Source organism: Callithrix jacchus, chromosome 11 (assembly GCF_049354715.1).
Source record: "Callithrix jacchus isolate 240 chromosome 11, calJac240_pri, whole genome shotgun sequence".
NCBI classification, from domain to species: Eukaryota; Metazoa; Chordata; class Mammalia; order Primates; family Cebidae; genus Callithrix; species Callithrix jacchus.
In genome coordinates, this window is record NC_133512.1 from 72,819,254 (window position 1) to 72,838,005 (window position 18,752).

The 18,752-nt window shown below is 41.6% G+C and overlaps 1 protein-coding gene across 12 annotated transcripts in view; it reads left to right on the forward strand.

Moving 5' to 3' along the window:
• The window catches only part of GSAP (gamma-secretase activating protein), a 251,535-nt gene that overhangs the window by 224,246 nt on the left and 8,537 nt on the right, over nucleotides 1–18,752 (forward strand). For all 12 annotated transcript variants that reach the window (XM_078343041.1, XM_035254005.3, XM_009002580.5 and 9 more), the window contains 7 exons: nucleotides 7,732–7,860; nucleotides 8,687–8,745; nucleotides 9,444–9,475; nucleotides 11,851–11,912; nucleotides 14,186–14,281; nucleotides 16,509–16,579; nucleotides 17,090–17,184. In XM_078343041.1, coding sequence (XP_078199167.1) covers nucleotides 7,732–7,860; nucleotides 8,687–8,745; nucleotides 9,444–9,475; nucleotides 11,851–11,912; nucleotides 14,186–14,281; nucleotides 16,509–16,579; nucleotides 17,090–17,184 — 544 coding nt within the window. The remainder of the gene's footprint in view (nucleotides 1–7,731; nucleotides 7,861–8,686; nucleotides 8,746–9,443; nucleotides 9,476–11,850; nucleotides 11,913–14,185; nucleotides 14,282–16,508; nucleotides 16,580–17,089; nucleotides 17,185–18,752) is intronic.

Consider the following 18,752-nt stretch of genomic DNA (forward strand, 5'->3'; position numbering starts at 1 on the left):
AACCCCAAGTGTTTCCAAGTGCTGTTTTGTTTGTTTTTGTGGGGGTGGGACCTGCCGAGCCTGATCACCTGGCTCCCTGCCTCAGAGCCCTTTTTTAATTTTTTTTTTAAGTTGAACGGTTGACTCTCTCCCAGGTGTTCCAGTCGCCTGTTGCAAGGGCGCCGGGATCTGTGTGATTTCCCATGCAGCGACCCACTGTGCTGGCTCAAACCATGTTGCTGCCCGGGAATCTCCTGGCCTGGCTTTCTGTTTAAGTCCCTTTTAATCAGATGAATGTGCTAATCTGCCTTCTGAAATCTCCAATTGCTGGTTTAACAGGGCAACCAAATCAATGTATTTTGTACGGAGTGTCGCTGCGCTGCGGCCTTGGCCCAAACAGCCACGCCAGCCCAAACTGCCACGCTGGTGGCCCATGGAGCTCTTACACCTGAGAATCTCCTGGTCTGCGGGCAAGAAAGATCCGTATGGAAATGCGGCATCCACTCACCCTCTGCAGATTCACTGGGAGCTGCAATCCTGAGTTGGTCTTATAGCGCTATCTCAGTTTTATCCCTTTGTAAACTATGGATTGTTCTAGGCAAATGGCAACTTTCAAAAAAGGTTAAAATTGCTCTTTATTTTTATGTTTTAATTTTGGTTAATTGAGATATTCCTTCCATCACCCAGGATGGAGTGCAGTGGTACCGTAGTGGCTACCTGCAGCCTCCACCTCCTGGGCTCAAGTGATCTTCCCACCTCAGACTCCCAAGTATTTGGGACCACAGGCACATGCCACCAACCCTGGCTAATTTTTTTTTTTAATGTACAGATAGGGTCTTGATATGTTGCTGAGTCTAGTCTCAAACTCCTGGCCTCTAGGTATCGTCCCACCTCAGCTTCCAAAATGCTGGGATTACACACATGAGCCACCACACCTGGCCTGCCCTTGATTTTATGAGAAGAGAAACTGTTAAAGCTATTCAACCACAGGAAGCATATATGGATTTTTAAAAGTGGAATGTAAGTATAAAGATGAAAGATGAGAGCATGCTACAAATGGAGAAATAAGATATTTTTACCACAGTTAAGTGGGACATCTGTAGTGTATTTAATCACTTTAGAGATTGTTAATTACCTGACTCAGAGACTGAGAAGAACAAAAAACATACTGCTCCTTTCTACTTACGGCCACTCAAATATGAGGGTGTGCCAATGTCTATCTGTGGTCTGATGTCCCTGAGCAACTCGGAGAAGACTAGCTTACATCTGGGCTCTCTTTATTTAAAGACTTATCTGCCTCTTCACTGGTCTTAATCTGTTTTAGGCTGGGTGTGGTGGCTTACGCCTGTAATCCTAGCACTTTGGGAGGCAGTGGTAGGTGGATCACTTGAGGCCAGGAGTTCGAGACCAGCCTGGCGAGCATGGTAAAACCCTGTCTGTACAAAAAATAAAAAAATTAGCCAGGCATGGTGGTGAATGCCTGTAACCACAGCTGCTCAGGAGGCTGAGGAAAGAGAATTGTTTGAACCTGGGAGGTGGAGGTTGCAGTGAGTGAGATTGTACCACTGCACTCCAGCCTGGGTGACAAAGCAAGACTCCACCTCAACAAAACAAAACAAACACACACAAAATTTTAAATGGGCAGAGAATGAGTGTGATTAATTGCTTAGCGAAGCACAAAAGACACTTTTCTTCTTGATCCCCACAGTATAGACAACCAGTATCACTTAGTTTTTTAGAGGTCTGAAGTATTGGTACAATTACAATGTAATAGTTTATAATTTTTAAAAATATGAATTGTTGCTTTGACAAAGATGTATCAATAGCAGTGTTAGTTGGTTATGTGGGAAAATATTAATTTCCCAAAGTTCAGTTTGCACATATTTTCTTGGACGGTTAGTTATAGTGAGGCCAGTGGATACCATAAACCTTAATTTTATGATGCAACAAAGAAATATTAATTAGAAACAGCATTTCCGGGCATGATGGCTTATTCCTGTAATCCCATCACTTTGGGAGGCTGAGGAGGGTGGATCACCTGAGGTCAGGACTTTGAGACCAGCCTGGCCAACATGGTGAAAACCATCTCTACTAAAAATACAAAAATTAGTTGGGTATGGTGGTGGCACCTGTAATCTCAGCTACTTGGGAAGCTGAGGCAGGAGAATCGCTTGAACTTAGGAGGCAAATGTTGCAGTGAGCCAAGATTGTGCCATTGCACTTCAGCCTGGGAGACAGACTCGGTCTTAAGAAAAAAAAAAAAAAAAAAAAAAGCTTGAGGCTAGTGATTTCATTCTTGTCGTTTCTGTAGCAATAGGGGTGTCTTCACGATACTTCTTAGATGACGAAATTGAGGAACAGACCCACAATGGAGGATTCTTGTTTTTCTTCCTCTTCTACCACCCACTGTGCGGTGCAGCTCTTACTCAGTTTTGGTTGGACACATAGTGTTTTTAATTCTCATGACTGAGAGGAGGGAAAGAGCTTAGCATTGACTTTCACAGGGCATAAGTTGACTGTGAGATGGAATAGTTAAAAGCCATATTTAGTGATTTCATTTTTAGAAAAAAATTAAACATGTTAAAAATGGCTAATAGAACTACCCACCTGGGCAATTAAGTAGAAATTTTTGCTAGATATGGGGGAAGATGGAGCAAGTCCATTTATATTCGGGAGACCTTGAACTTGCAGCATGCATCTCCCTAAGTGGGCAGCCTCAGGATTTCTGGTCACTTGCCCTGTGAATGAGTGTTCCTGTTTAGAGTATCTTAGTTTAGTGCCTTCGTAACTTTATATACACACAAACTTTTTCTGTTTATTCTGTCAATGCTTAGAGGTAATGGGTCACAGTGTTTCTCTGGGTTATAAGTAAAAACTGATACTGAGATGGGATCCACTGAAGAGCTAAATTGGATGATGCTTTAGCTGTGTTAGTTGAGTCCTGGCACACAGGGGAAAGTGTTCTCTTTGAGTTGGCTGCCTCCTCTATAAGAAGATGCTGGTTAATCAGCAGAAGTAGGACCAAAGCCAGAGGGCCGTTTAGAAATGAAAGGCAGATGTGTTTTTCTCACAGCAATTTTCAGATGAGCCAGTACCCCAGGGCTTTTTTTGTTTGTTTGTTTTTGGATCAACTGGCAATCCAAATCATAAATGGGAAACAGTTCCTTAATGTAACCCACTGGTTCTTTTGTTCAATGAATAGTTGTGATGGGCTGTGTTTGGCAATTATTTCCAGTCATCCTAAGAGAAAAGAACTCCCTTTATGTAGGAAAATGCTTCCAGGTCGTTCCTTAAGGATCTGATTGCTTCTAACATTGTCTCTAATTCAGGGGTATTTTTCTTTTCTTTTTTTGAGATAGTGTCTCACTCTGTCATCCAGGCTGGACTGCACTGGCATGATCTTGGCTTACTGCAATCTCCACCTTCCCAGGTTCAAGCAGTCCTCCCATCCAGCCTTCGGAGTAGATGGGACTACAGGCGCATGCCACCACGCCCAGCTAACTTTTTACATTTTTAAGTAGAGCCGGGGTTTTGCCATGTTGCCCAGGCTGGTCTCGAACTCCTGAGCTCAAGTGATCCACCCATCTCGGCCTCCCAAAGTGCTGGGATTGCAGGTGTGAGCCACTGTACCTGGCATGTTAAGTTACTTATACAGCATTTTTTTGTGTATTAGTTTTAAAGCTTTATTAGCTCTTTGCAAGTAGCTGGTGATGGGCTTCCTGGGCAGTTGTGGCTTTCATTTTGTGGTGCTACTGTTCCGGATGAGGACAGTATTTGCCTTGTTGGATAAGTGCTAGCTGATTGACAGTGATTTCCTGTGCTCCAGGTTCATCCTCTTTTTTTTGAGACAGAGTCTCACATTGTCACCCAGGCTGTAGGGCAGTGGCACAACCTCGGCTTGCTGCAATCTCTGTCTCCTAGGTTCAAGCAATTATCCTGCCTCAGCCTCCTGAGTAGCTGGGACTACAGGTGTGCACTGCCATGCCCAGCTAATTTTTTGTGTATTTTTAGTAGAGACAGGGTTTCACCATGTTGGCCCGAATGGTCTTTATCTCCTGACCTCGTGATCCACCCGCCTCAGCCTCCCAAAGTGCTGGGATTACAGGCGTGAGCCACCGTGCTCAGCCTCATCATTTTTTGTTTTTTTTTTCTTTTAAAATTTAAGTTCCAGTATACGTGTGCAGGACATGCAGGTCTGTTACATAGGTAAACATGTGGCATGTTGGTTTGCTGCATCTGTCAACCCATCACCTAGGTATTAAGGCCAGCATGCATAGCTATTTGTCCTGATGCTCTCCTTCCCCACTGCCACCAACAGGCCCCAGCGTATGTTGTTCTCCTCCCTGTGACCATGTGTTCTCATTGTTCAGCTCCCACCTCTGAGTGAGAACGTTCAGTGTTTGGTTTTCCCTTCCTGTGTTGTTTGCTAAGGTTAGTGGCTTCCAGCTCCATCCATGTCCCTGCAAAGGACATGATCTTGTTCTTTTTATGGCTGCATAGTATTCCATGGTATACATGTACCATGTTTTCTTTATCCAGTCTATCATCAATGGGCATTTGGGTTGATTCCATGTCTTTGTTATTGTGAATAGTGCTGCAGAGAACATACACGTGCATGTAGCTTTATAATAAAAGGATTTATATTCCTTTGGGCATATACCCAGCAATGGGATTGCTAGGTCAAATGGTATAATACTTCTGGTTCTAGGTCTTTGTGGAATCTCCATACTGTCTTCCACAATGGTTGAATGGTCGAACTAATTTACATTCCTACCAACAGTGTAAAAGCATTTCTATTTCTCCACAGCCTCACCAGCATCTGTTGTTTCTTGACCAGGCTCATCCTAGAGCATAGCAGTGTGATGGCGTGTCTTGGCTCTTAGCATGGGATTGTGCAGATTCGACTCTCCCTTTCCCTCCCATCCATTCTGGGTTACAACATCTAAAATGTTATGTGGGAGATCGTTTTATTCTCTGGGATAATGAGCATGCTGGTGTTACCTTGGCATTTAGAATCCCTCAAAGATTTGGCCCTAACTACCTCTTTATATCTCCTATTTTAAAACCACACAATCACAAGTCTTTAGACAGTTGGTGATTTATATAGCCTTTAAGCCAAAGGTGTATAGATTTAGTAAAGTATTTGAGGGTGGGGTGCCTGGGATTACTTGAACATGTTCAAACAGTGTTCTCAGTCCTGCCTGAACATTAGGATCACTTGGGGGAACTTGTAAAACTCATAAGGCTCAGGCATACCTCAAGCCAACTAAATCAAATTGGGGATGGGACCCAGGTAGTTCTAATGGGCAGCAGAGGCTGGGCGTGGCACACGTTGGAGGTAGTTGTGTTCACCACAGAGAGTGAAGTGCTGTTGGCACTAATGCTCTGCCTCAGATATGAGCCCCGATTCCATGATCTAGTCTCTGTCTTTGCTCACACCCTATGAGTCCCACCTAGAACATCCTTTCCTTGTCCTTCAGTGACTCAAATCCATCTCCCTCCCCTGTGCCGTGTCTGTTTGCCAGATTTCCAAATACACTTTCCAATTTAGAATGATTTCTGTGCATTCTTAACTGAAAAAAATACAGCACTTTTCTAGTGGATACCAAATAGTGACATATGTAGTTTTTTTCTGTATCATCTTAATATCTGTAAGATAGTATAGATATATTTAATGTCTATAATAAATAGGCCAGTCACCTCCCTCAAAAACATGTAAGTTCATGTGAAAATCTTTTTGGGATGTTTGGCTAACAGTATTTCTTACTTAAATGTAAGTTTTAATTTTTGTTTTAAATTCAGATCCTTTTGCTTTTAACTCTAGTCTATTTTAGGCCATGGATTTCTTTGGAAATCTGGTGCAAGCTACAGACCATCTCTCAGAAGAGTGCTTATACAAACACATGCTCTGTTTTACATTCAGGCAGTGGGTGCTGGAACCCCTCTAAAGCCTGTCCACAGACATGTGGTGAGCTCTGTTTGATCTGTTTCTTCTTAGCAGACAGATGGCTATGCTAATTAGCTTGATTCGATAATTCCACAAGGTATGCGTGTATTGAAACACCACATTGCAACCCATAAATATATAAATTTATACAATTATTATTTGTTAATTTTAAATAACACACCTAAGAAATGTGCCTACCTCCCCAGAATGTTATGAGGAAAGGGATTTTTTAAATGGAGTGGGAAGGAAGGTAATGTGGGAGAGATCTTTTCTTAGGAGCTGCAGTGTGAGTGGCGCCTTCTAACAACAGGATAACATTTGACTTGAGGGGATGGGACCAAATGACAGGTAAGGGCACCTGAGTTTCCTCCCTCCCCTATCCTGTCCTGGACATGGTTGTGGGTGAACTGCCTGGTGGGATTCTTGTGACTAAGCAGGCAGAGTTAATAGCTCACATGACCACTAGATGTCACCGCAACACCAATTAGTTTTCTGGCCTTTGTCACTCCTGTGCCTGAGCCCAGATTAGGACAGCACGAAAGCTGTAGTCACTTCCAGTCAGGGACCTAATTCTGCCAAACGTCTGCAGGATTTGTCTTGTCTTTTTTTTTTTTTCCTTAAATACAAAGAAGACCTAAAGAGTGGATAAGTGTATATTCATTATAAATAAATGGAAAGAAAAAGAAAAGACAAGTGAGGTGGGTTAAGTGAGGAGTGGGATCTGATTCGTGTTTTCTCCTGGAAGTGAGACTTTCTTGGGGAGAGTTTTTCTGTCTCTGGGAGGAGGGATGTTGGCTGGATGGGTATTTCAGGCTTCTGAATGGACAAGTTTTAATATTATGTTGCTCACTTTACTGATATTACAATATACATTTCAAGCCAATTATGACTGTCCTTTGAATAAAAATGTTAATTTAATGTGCTATAATTTAACATCAGGGCATTTTTCTTGGTCTAGGTATATTTTTTTAAAGTTTTCCTATTTTTCTTGCAGTTCAGCCAAGTCTGTCACCTTGGCAGGCAATAGCTCGCTTGGTTTTATGACCACACATTACATATCTGGCCCCAGTCAAATCATTTGTAAATGTAGACATTTTGGCAAAAAGTATCAAAAGTCTATTGATTTAAAACCAATTTGTGTCAGTATCTCCTTCAACACTAAGAATGTATTAACATTGCATTTTATTATTTAAAAATGAATATAATGGATACATTCTTGCTTCAGGGTAGTGCAATTATATCAATAATTCAAAAATTATTGATATATGCTGACTAGTTCTGTTTTGGAGTATGTGACAACTGAATGTAAAATTAGTTCATTTCATCCTTTTTTGATTCTTTGGTTTTGAAAAATGTCCTTGGGAGTAGATAAGTTTAGCAGGAAAGTTCACCTACTCCACTTATCCAAATGTTATGAAATTTCTTTTAGTGAATATGGCACTGTTGACACCACCTAAGTCACAAAAACGGGTCTCTAGGGAGGAAATGACTCAATATGTTTAATACAGGTTTCCCCGCTAAGCCTCAACTCAGGGAAGTCCTGTTGGTTTTGGGAAGTGAGCAGCATTTCTCTATGTGGTTTAAAAAGACCACACAAAAAAGACAGAAAATGAAGTGGGAAAACAAGATTCTTTAAGTCTATTTTAGAATCCTTATTGGGTCTAGAATGCCATCCTCTGTTGAAAGTATTCACTTAGAAATGTGGGCCTTGAGAGCTGGGGAAATAAGCCTTGTGTGATACTCACTGGGTAGTTTGGACCACCAGGCCTGCTTCTGAAGACCACTGATGTTTTTGTCTCCTACAGGTGCACAGCTTTAAGGGCTACTGGGAAACATTGAACTCCAACCTAGAAAATGTCAAGTATGCAAAGCCACACTTCCACTATAACAACAGTGTGGTCAGGAGAGAGTGGCACAACCTGATCTCTGAAGAGGTATGAGTGGGTCAGTGAGAACAAAGCCAGCAGCCAGGCATAGGGGGCTGGATCCAGGCAATGCCCTTAAATCATAAGACTGGCTTCCATGTGCACCCCTCTTCCCAGTTGCCAGGGACTTGAACATTGTCACTACTGATCTCAATAGGTGGAGGTGCTTCTACGATCTCTGTTCTCCCAGGGAGGAAACTGAAGGGCAGAAGGGTTAAGGGATACACCACGCATTCATAGTAGAAGTACGATTAATATCCACGTCTCAGCTGTGTTCCCAGGTTACTTAATTAGTTAAAATTTGATTTAAAAAAATCTAGATGTTCCCAAATTAGTGGTCATTAGGGGTTGGGGATAGTTGGAGGGAGAAAAGTGAATGTGACTATCCAGGGGTGACATGGAAATCTTTGGTGGTGATCAAAGAATTCTGTATCTTGATTGTGGTGGTACGTTGGGAGATGAATCTAAACGTGATAAAATGACATAGAATGACACACATACATTGTGCCAATGTCAATTTTGCTTTTGATACTGTGCTCTAGTTATGTGAAATAGAAGCACTGGAGGAGACCGGGTGGAGGGTACGTTGGATCTCTCTCTGTAGTATCGCTGAATGTAGATTAGCGTTGTGTATAGTTTATAGTTGACTCATAGTTTTCTGTGAATCTGTCATTGCTTTAGAATAAAAGTTTCTTTAAAAAAAGGTGTTCCAATTATCTGGAAAGTATATTTCTTCTCTCTGATGTTCTTAACTGTATTGCATTATATCTTTGATGTGAAAAGTCACCCATTAAAACCTTTACCTTCCGCATTCCTGATGTATTCTCACTCATAGAAAACAGGAAAAAGAAGGTCCACGGCATATGTGAGGAATATTCTTGATAATGCGATAAAGTAAGTGAAATTAGAGGGTATAGTATAGTAAGATGATTAACAGTTAGAATTACTTTATTTTGTTGGCTGCCTTTTATAGAAATCGCTTACTTTGTTGCATAGCCCCAGCATAATGATATTGTCAGCTTCATGCATGCAGCCACTTGGATCCTATTCTGGAATTTGGTGCTGGAATTTCTAGTGGGAAAAGCTTATATATTAAACCTTGTAGACTTGTAACCTGTGGATAGATGTTTGCAATGGATACGTAGTAAATTTCCTGTTAGTGAGCATTTTAGGAGAGAACGGCAAATAGTAGGTTGACTTTTTTTTTTTTTTTTTTTTTGAAGTGTCAGTGGGCTAGTGAGCTTGCTCTTATTTTGAAAGCCCATTTTTGGGATACATGAGTCATTTCAGAGTGCTAAAAGTATAGGCTCTGTTCCAACCTGTGTTCCATTTTCTCTCCCCATTATTTTCAATAACTGAGAGCTACAATTGTTCTAAATTATTGTCGTTGTTGGCACTAAAGGGTTTTGAGATTTTATGATTGCCTAATGTGCTTTTTAATACACTGATCAAAGCTTTTGAGGTTTCAACAGCCTGAGAATAGTTTCCACAGTGGTTTTTATGAAATTTTAAAGGAGGATATCTTTGTATGATGTGGCTTTAAATTTTTTAAAAGCAGTGCTCTGTGAATAACATGGCTAATTTCTTCATAGGGTGATCTCTAACCTAGAAGCAAGAAATTTGGGTAAGAAAAGATCTGTAATAAAGCCTTCTTGGTTTCAGTCCGTGTTCTGTTTGTAGTGCTGTTCTTCCTACCACTGTGGGTTGGCAAGAAAATCACTTCCAGTAGTGTGGAAGTGATTTCCTTTAATATCTTCCTCTTAGAGTGGCCGCACAGCTCTTCCCATGTCTGTCTGGGTGCCGGGACCTCTGGGGACAGTTGCTGAATGTGCTTTTGCTGTGGGAGTCCCTGGGTGATGGCCCTGTGGTTCTCTTTATTGCCCTCTGGCTGTGCCCACAGGATGCATTTTAGCAATTCCCTTGGCTTGGCACTGCTTGCTTTCCAGCTGTCTGATCCTGCTGGGTCTTGCCTTGTATGTGCCTCTCATTTTGGTTAAAAGTTGGGCACACAGGTCCTAGAGGCATAAAGATGTGGTTCTGGGGAAAGAGCACAGGCTTGAGAGCTAGACAGAGCTGGACTTCGATTCCAGCATGGCCACATGAGAACCATGTGCTCCTGGGCAAGTCACTTATCCATTTTGTGCATTGTCCTGCTCATGGGAGTGAGGAGAAAATGATGCTAACTGGGTAATGCAGATAGCACCTAGCACAGTGCTTAGTGCATGCGGGTATCTGAGGTGGCTGCTTTATCCTTAGTGTGTAAGGAAGAAATGTTAATGTGTGCCTTCTACACCAAATGACAGGTATTATGTGACCCGTGGATGCAGAGAGTGAGAGGATAGATCAGGAGCAGGGATGGCTGGAGGAGGGAGGGAGGTTGGAAGAGGCTCCCCGCAGGGTTGACATGTGAATTAAGTCTTGATAAACAAGGAGGACTTGGCCAGGTGAAACCAGGGGAGGAGAATGCTGAGCATATTCAGGCACAGGCTTATTTGTAGTTGCCAAAAGAACACTTTCATGCCTTCTGAAGGTCAGCCTTCATTAAATAAGCTGCTGTTTTTATATCCCACTCGTGTTTTATGGGTTTGGATGTTGGGTGACTGTAATGGAAACTAGTTTACACAGTGCATTGTTGCATATCCTGCAGCTGTGCACACAGCCCAGTGAACTGTGACAGCGCACCTGTCATCCAGCTCAGGCTGACAGAACCTGGGCTCACTGAGCAGCCGGGAGGAATCAGCCTCTGCCTTACCAGGCCATCCATGACTGAAGCTTGGGGCATGCATGCGTGTGATTCAGGCTTACCGTCCTTGCATTGCTGGGGGTTTTGCAACACGGGGAATGTTGCTGGTCTGGTCGAGGTTCCTGCCCTGCTTATGGAGTTACTCTGTGTGTCAGGGCCGTTTGCATTCTGTTAACTAGTCAGTCTCTCTTAACGCACTTTAGGAAAACTCTTCCCTTTCCTTACACGTGCTTTGTTCCCCATGTACACATGTACACGTGTACTAGTTCCCCATGAAGAATGTCACTGCCTGAAACCGAACGTTCTGTGAAATGCAGGGCTGTTGGATTCACATTTTAAATTGTTTCATATCAATCATGGGGGTTGTGTAGGATCCAGGAAGGATTTATTATAGGTGGTCAGGAGATATCCATGCCCTCCCAGAAGGAGTTGCCAGCCCACTGAGCAGGGCGGCTCTGCCCTCTTGCCTGGCACTGGATCTCAAGTATTTAAGGAAAAAAGAATTGAAAAAAAAAAAAAAAAAAGATCAAGGGACAACTTTCTCCCCCTCCCCCCCCCCCAAAAAAAGAATTGAATACGAAGATGTTAGAAGCGCTTTGGGTTAGATTTTTCAGCAAGACTGGGTTTACCTGCCCCTGGAGCTACTACACTCTAGTGTAAATTGCTTGTGCATTGCAAATCATGGTGGAGAAAGTACGATTTGATTTAACTTATTACTTTTCCACTGGGTCCTAGCTACCTTTACAGTCTGAAAACTTGTGCCAGTTAGTATTACTTGCCACAGTAATTGACTGGTCCCCTCAGCTCAGTAACTCCCAAAGCCACTGAACTACCGGGGTCATAAAGTAGAAGGGAGCCATGCAACTCCCTTCCACCTAGCCCCAGTCTCTCAGTTTATGACCCTAGAAGGGTTAAGAGAAGGCCCAAGTCCCTCTGTTTCCAGTGGAGCAGAGGTTCTTAGCAGTGAGTTTTAGTGTTGAGCAAAAAGCAAAGTTAGAGCCTACTGGGGTGGGTTGAGGAATGTGTTGTTTACTCGGTCATTCCTCATGTGTTCACATTCCTTTCTGTGTCAACTCAGTGATAATTCAGCTTGTAGGACTAGGTCACACTTAGGTGATAAAAACTTTTCATCCTGTCAGGGAAGTGTTGTGTTTTCTCAATGACTCAGAGAAGGGAAACCCAGGCTGATTATTCTCTGTCCTAATCCATCTCCTGAAAACTGCTCAGAGCTTGACTGTTGCTCTGTTTCCTTTCAGAGCCAAGATTGACGCCCCTCCTGCAGGAGGAGGACAGCCACCAGCGGCTGCTCATGGGGCTGGTAAGTGGTATGTGGGTTCTTTAGGGGCTGGCAAACAAGGGACCCTAAGATGAGGGGAAAAGACTAAAGTGGGCTTCTCATTCTGATCTTATTCTTTATTCTTTAAACAAATACTTTTTGCCAGCATTATGGACCCTGTGTGTCCAGTGGTAAGCAAGCCATATGATTTTTGCCCTCTTGGAATATGTAGTCAAGGGAGAAGACACACATGAATCATATGAATACATATGTAATTTACAAACCATTATAAGGAGTGTATACCATTGAGGATGCTTTAAAAAAGGAAAAAGCTGCATCTTTGTGGCATTTGTATTTGGGGTTTAAAATACAACAGAACAGGCCAGGCACAGTGGCTCATGCCTGTAAGCCCAACACTTTGGGAAGCCAAGGCAGGTGTATCACCTGAGGTTAGGAGTTCGAGACCAGCCTGGGCAATGTGGTGAGACCCTGTCTCTTCTGAAAATACAAAAATTAGCCAGACATGATGGTGTACACCTGTAATCCCAGCTACTCAGGAGGCTGAGGCAGGAGAATCACTTGAACCCAAGAAGTGGAGGTTGCAGTGAGCCAAGATTGCACCACTGCACTCCAGCTTGGGTGAGAGAGGGAGACTCCATCTCAAACAAAACAAAACAAAAAACAACAAAATACTTTCTTTCAAGTATTCATAATACTACTTGAGACCAAAGAAACAGACATAAATTAATTGAAAAGCAGAATTTGTAAATAAATCCAAAACCTTTAAAAAGCTGATTAAAGAGACATCGTGGAAGTCTAATAACATATTTTTAATACCATGTGGATTTAAGAATAGGATATTTATTAGTTTAGATATGGCAACAATAATAAAAGAAAAATATCACATATACAAGAAGAGAATAATTATAGTACTTTTATAAAATTAAATATTGTACACCCATTAAAATAGTATGGCAAACATAGCCAGGCACAGTGGCTCACACATGTTATCCCAGCACTTTGGGAGGCTGAGGTGGGTGTATCACCTGAGGTCAGGAGTTCAAGACCAGCCTGGCCAATATGGTGAAACCCCATCTCTACTAAAAATATAAAAATTAGCTGGGTATGGTAGCGTGCCCCTATAATCCCAGCTACTAGGGAGGCTGAGGCACGAGAATTTCTTGAACTCGGGAGACGGAGATTGCAGTGAGCTGAGATCGCACCACTGCATTCCAGCCTGGGCGACAGAGCAAGACTGTCAAAAAAAAAAAAAAGTATGGAAAACAATGTTTATATGACAAATATACGAGATTAGAATGGGTGTGCATACCAGGAAAAAGAAAAAAAATAATCCCCAATTGTTAATGTGGGTGGTAGGATTATGGTTGATTTTAATTTTTATCTTCATGGAAAAATCGAAAAGCACAAAGTATGCACTATTTATTATACAAAAAACATCTTTTATTTAAAGTCAAATTAATTGGCACATGCATGAGAATGAATTGAAATAAGGTACCACTATGTCTTGGCCCTGAAGGTTGTGGACTAGTTTTTACTTGGGGTATTGTGATGTGAATCTGCTAAAATAGAAGATGTGTGCATGGGTGACAGAAGCTGTACAACTCCCTTGGGCTGTTTATTGGCACAAACATTGTCCTGGCATCTTGCTCTTGCTGAATAAGATGTCTAGGCAAAAGAGAGAAGAGGAGGGAGAAAAGCAAAGGTGGGGAGGGCTGGGAATGCTAATGGTTGGCCAAGTGGGGAGGCCCAAGGATGGTCAAAGTGAGTATAGAAACAAGCCTATTTGGAGACAAGGGCTGTGTTGAGGGTCTGTGGCCACTGTGTAGAGGGAAGTACCTGATTATTTCCCATTTACTCATGCCTCTGTCCTTCCAAACACCCAAAACTGTTGCCCACATTGGCTCAGTCATTCTATGTATAGAGTTGTTTCTGTTAATCCCCAAGGGCTTCAGGAGCAGTAGACTTCAATCCTTTGGTAGATCCCAAAGCCTGTGACTTCTAAATTGGTGACTTTCACTTTTGTCTTTGGAGGATTCTCATCAGAGTTAGAGCCTTACTCCCAATTGCTCACTGGGCTTTGGGTGAATCATAAGTATTACTTTTTTTTGGCCAATGTTGGGGACCCCTTTTTTATGCTCACCAGAGAACTATTGAGAGTCACACATTTCTGTTGCTGGGACCTTCAGATCCAATATTTTTATATTGATCAGGAATATTAATAAGTGGATCTAATTCAAACTAAGCAGGTATGAATGGATAGGCTGTGACTTATCTAATGCATATGCTGTTTTCAGATGGTGTCTGAGCTAAGAGACCATTTTTTGAGACACCTGCAGGGTGTAGAAAAGAAGAAAATTGAACAGATGGTTTTGGACTACATTTCAAAACTGGTTGGTCTTGCTTTTTGTTCTCTTTGTACCCCCCTTCACCCCACTCCCCATATAGTTGTCAAGTTGTGGTTCAGTGAACCCATTTGTGTGTTTTTCAAACTAGATTTTTGGAGATCTCCTGTTCTTAAATCAGTATTTGGTGCTATGGATTGACAAAAGAGAAATAAGGACCATAAGCAAAGAGCATTTGGTCTGGAAAGTGGTTTATTGCCCTGCCTTCAAACAATGATTATACACCCATGGTAGCCTAGGACAGTGAATTTAGTATGGTTGCCAGATGCTGATAATCTCATCTTGGAAACTTCCAGCTCCTTACTAAACAGTAAGTGATGATTTCTCTACATGGAGGTTTATGCAGACATGAGATAACTTGAACCTTAAATCTTAATTAGTTCCAGTGGCCCAACTAGGCCAGATTCTAGGTCACTTGTATGAATACTGCCACATGAGACTGAGATTAGCAGTTCCTTACCTGGTAGCCACTCACTGAAATTTTGTGACCCAGATTAGTAACACCACTCTGTGTGTAAATAGCAGTAGTATGACCAGATTGAATTTTAAGGCTGTCTTGAGTCTTTCAAAAAGCATATAGAGTTGAGGCCTGATCTTGCTCAGAATCTAAAATAATTCAAATTCAAAAAACATTTGCACAGAAAGAAAGAACACTCCCTTATTTCTCCCAATGTGTGTAAAACCAGCATGCAGATAAACCAGGGAGTGAACATATATTTTTCCATTGAACTCTGGAAGATTTGTTAAATGTATTAGATATAATCCTGACTTAATTATTTCAGGTTTAATTTTCAAGTTTTCTGCCTTTATTGCAGTCATTAGTGTTGCTTCTACATGATATATTTGAATTTCTATACTAAGGTTTGAGTTTCATAGTTTTTAATATATTAGGAGAGGTTAGTATTCTTATGTACTTATATTTATCATCAGGACATTCAATCTTTCTTAAGTCTACTTCTCAATAGAACTGTACCAAGGAGCTCACTTTATGAATGTGTTACTGATCGATCCTCCCCATGTTGACATTAACTTGCTTTATTTTTTTCTTAAACTCACAACACACAGTAATTTAACACATCTACCTGTCACCGTTATTTCTGTTGACTCAAAATCTTACCTCCTATAGTGCTAAGAAGGGTTTCCATTCAAGCCTCATTTTTCTCCATAATTACTTAAGTTTTAACACTAGTTTGTGTTAACAGCCTGTAGAACCAATAGGCCCAGAAATGATACATATGAAGTTTCAGAAAACTCACATCCCCGACTTTGACTCAGCAGTCACTGATTAAGGCCACATCTCTCTGTCCCTTCCCAGCAACCACTAGTCATGCCTTTTGCTTCCCTCTAAGGAGAGCGGTGGGTATCCTTTCTAAAACATATCCATGACGTTGCTGCAGAACCTGATTATATTGGTTACATGTTAACTTACTTGATTTCAGCCAAAGAGAAACTAAGGGTCTGTATCAATGAGGATAGCATTTGCCTGTGAGTCTATGAAGAGCCTTCTGCTTTGCCCCCTGTTCTTGGTGCACACAATGTGTGGATTCATGGCTGATAACAGCTCCATGAGGACTACTCTTCTGCTGGCAAACGTGTTGCAGAGTTAGAACGGGTTTTTGGATAAAGCTCTAAGACAAAGAAGGCTACCTAATTTGGTTGATTAGTTTTAGTCAGTGTGCTAACCAATTCTTACAACAACCCAATTAAATATTTCCTCTCATTTTACACGTGAGGACACTGCAGTTTGGAGAATGTGTGTAACTTGCGTAGGGTTACACAACTACGAACATATAGAATCTGGACTTGATACCAGTTTTACTCCACAGTTCATGCTCATGACCTCCATTCTGTGTCTCTTTTCTTCTGTCCGCTGTTGACCCTTGCATTGTGACAGGCCTAGAACAAACCCTGTGGCACTTGACCTTCACTGATGGATGAGGGTCTGTAAGTGTGAGTGGTGGGGCCAGTTAGCTGGGCTGGGGAGGCTGAGCCAGAGCACTGGCCGCACAGACAGAGGATGCTCTGTTACATTCTGGTGCACATTTTCAGTCTTTCCATTTGGGGTTCAGTGCTTCAGAATTGACCTCGGAAAGGCTAGCTGTGTTTCTGGGCACAGCCTGAATGCCAGCTGCCCTGAATGCTTATCTGAGCTGTGGGGACCTAGCTGTGAGGGAAGGAATGAAGTAATGATTAATGGACTGTCTTCACCCTCCAGCTGGATCTCATTTGCCACATCCTAGAAGCCAGTTGGAGGAAACATAATCTTCATTCCTGGGTTTTCCACTTGTACGCAAGTATTTCTCGCTTTTACCATGGTGTACAAAGAGTAGAAATAACTCTGTTTTAGTAAAACCCTTTTGAAATGTACTAGCTCAAATCAGTTCTCACCAGCTTCAACACCATCTAGCTTAATTTTATACTCAGCACTTAAAGTTATGTCCCCCTGCATGTGTACCCTTTAATGTATAAAAATTAAAAGTATGCCCCTGTTACTCTACCCACCATCTTTCCCTGGCACATGCTTGGTGATGAGGGAGGGACAAATGAGCCCAATACTTCCAAGAAGGCAACTGTACACTTGGTACAGTGTATAACATATGTGCCTACTCTCTCATTAAATTCTAGGCATTAGACTGATGGTCACAGTCATTTATGGGGCTATCTGCAGGGCACAACATTTCGTGATTAGCGTGAACCCCTGTGTAGTGCTCAAAGCCACTGCTTAGGGGTGTCACAGATGACCTCCTTGGCTGACATGCTTGCTGCTTTTTTTTTTTTTTTTTTTTTTAAACCCAGCAATAGTCGTGGCAGTGCTGCTGAATTTGCAGTTTTTCATATCATGACCAGGATTTTGGAAGCTACAAACAGTTTGTTTTTACCTCTGCCTCCTGGTAAGTGTTGGCTCTTTTGTCCTTTGGTGTAATAAATTTATTTCTTCTTCATATGGGCCCTTGTCCTTGGTACATTATAAGTTTGATGATGAGACTTGTATATGAGAAATTGTGTGTCTGGTATCTCTGTGAGTGATGGGCCCTTAGGTTGGTCTCTGCTGACCAGAGCTCCTCTGACTACTAAACTATGCTGTAGCTTATTACTAACTTTAGGGAACCTAGGCTTAACATCATGCAGCTTTCTAGGATAATCTGAACCAGCAGAACTAATTTATAGAGCTCTATCTCTGATGTCTCCAGGCCTAGTTTATCTGATTGAGATATCTGAAGGTGAACACTAGAAGTGGGTCTGGCTCAATGCCAAGAATTGAACTGATTCTTATGCATTTGGAAGGTAAAAATTTCCCCTTAGAATTTTTAAATAGGATCAAGTCAGGCCACAAAACACCCTTGGAAGATGTATATGCCTTCAGTCATTTAATTGGTCATGAGTTCATTTAGTCGACAGACATTTGTTGAGCAACTATGACATGAGAGGTAATGTGCTAGAAATTAGAGCACAAAGATTAGGAAGAGACTAGTTGGGATGTACACAGAAATCAGTATCCATTATGAGAAATAAGCCCATTAGCTATAAATTGTCTTGTGCTCATTATGTATGAATTCAGTTTTTATTGTGTAACAACACTTAACTTGAGACCTACCCCCTTAACAAATTTTTAAATGCACAATACAGTATTGTTAAATATAGGTACAATGTTGTAGAGCAGATCTTTAGAACTTACTCATCTTTGACAGCTGAAACTTTATACCTGTTGAACAGCAATTCCCTGTCTCCCTATTCCCCAGCTACTTGGCAAGCACTGTTCTACCCTCTGTGTCTAAGAGTCTGACTACTTTAGATACCATATGTAAGTGGAATCATTCAGTATTTGCCCTTCTGTGACTGGCTTGCTTCACTGAGCATAATGACCTGCAGCTTCATCCATGTTGTCACATGGAGCAGGATTTCATTTTTTAAGACTGAGTAATAGTCCATTGTATATTCTACATTTTCTTCATCTGTCAGTGGACATTTAGGTTGTTTCCCTATCTTGGCTATTGTGAATAATGTTGTGATAACCATGGGAGTATATACATATCTCTTCAGGATCCTGATTTCAATTCTTAGGGATATTTACCCAGAAATGAGATTACTGGATCGTATATATATATATATTTTTTTAATTTTTTGAGGAACCTCTGTACCATTTGCCACAGTGGCTATACCACTTTATATTCCCACCAATAGTGTGTAGGGTCCAATTTCTCCACATTCTTGACAACACTTAGGTTGTGGGTCTTTGCTAATAGCCAGTCTGAGAAATGTGAGGTGACATATCACTGTGGTTTTGATTTGCATTTCCCTGATGATTAGTGACGTTGAGCATATTTTTGTGTAAGTGTTGGCCATTTGTCTGTAATCTTTGGAGAAGTGTCTGTTCAAGTCCCTTGCTCATTTTTAAATCCAGTTGTTTCGTTGCTATTGAGGTTTGCGTTCTTTATATGTTTTTAGAAATTAACTCCTT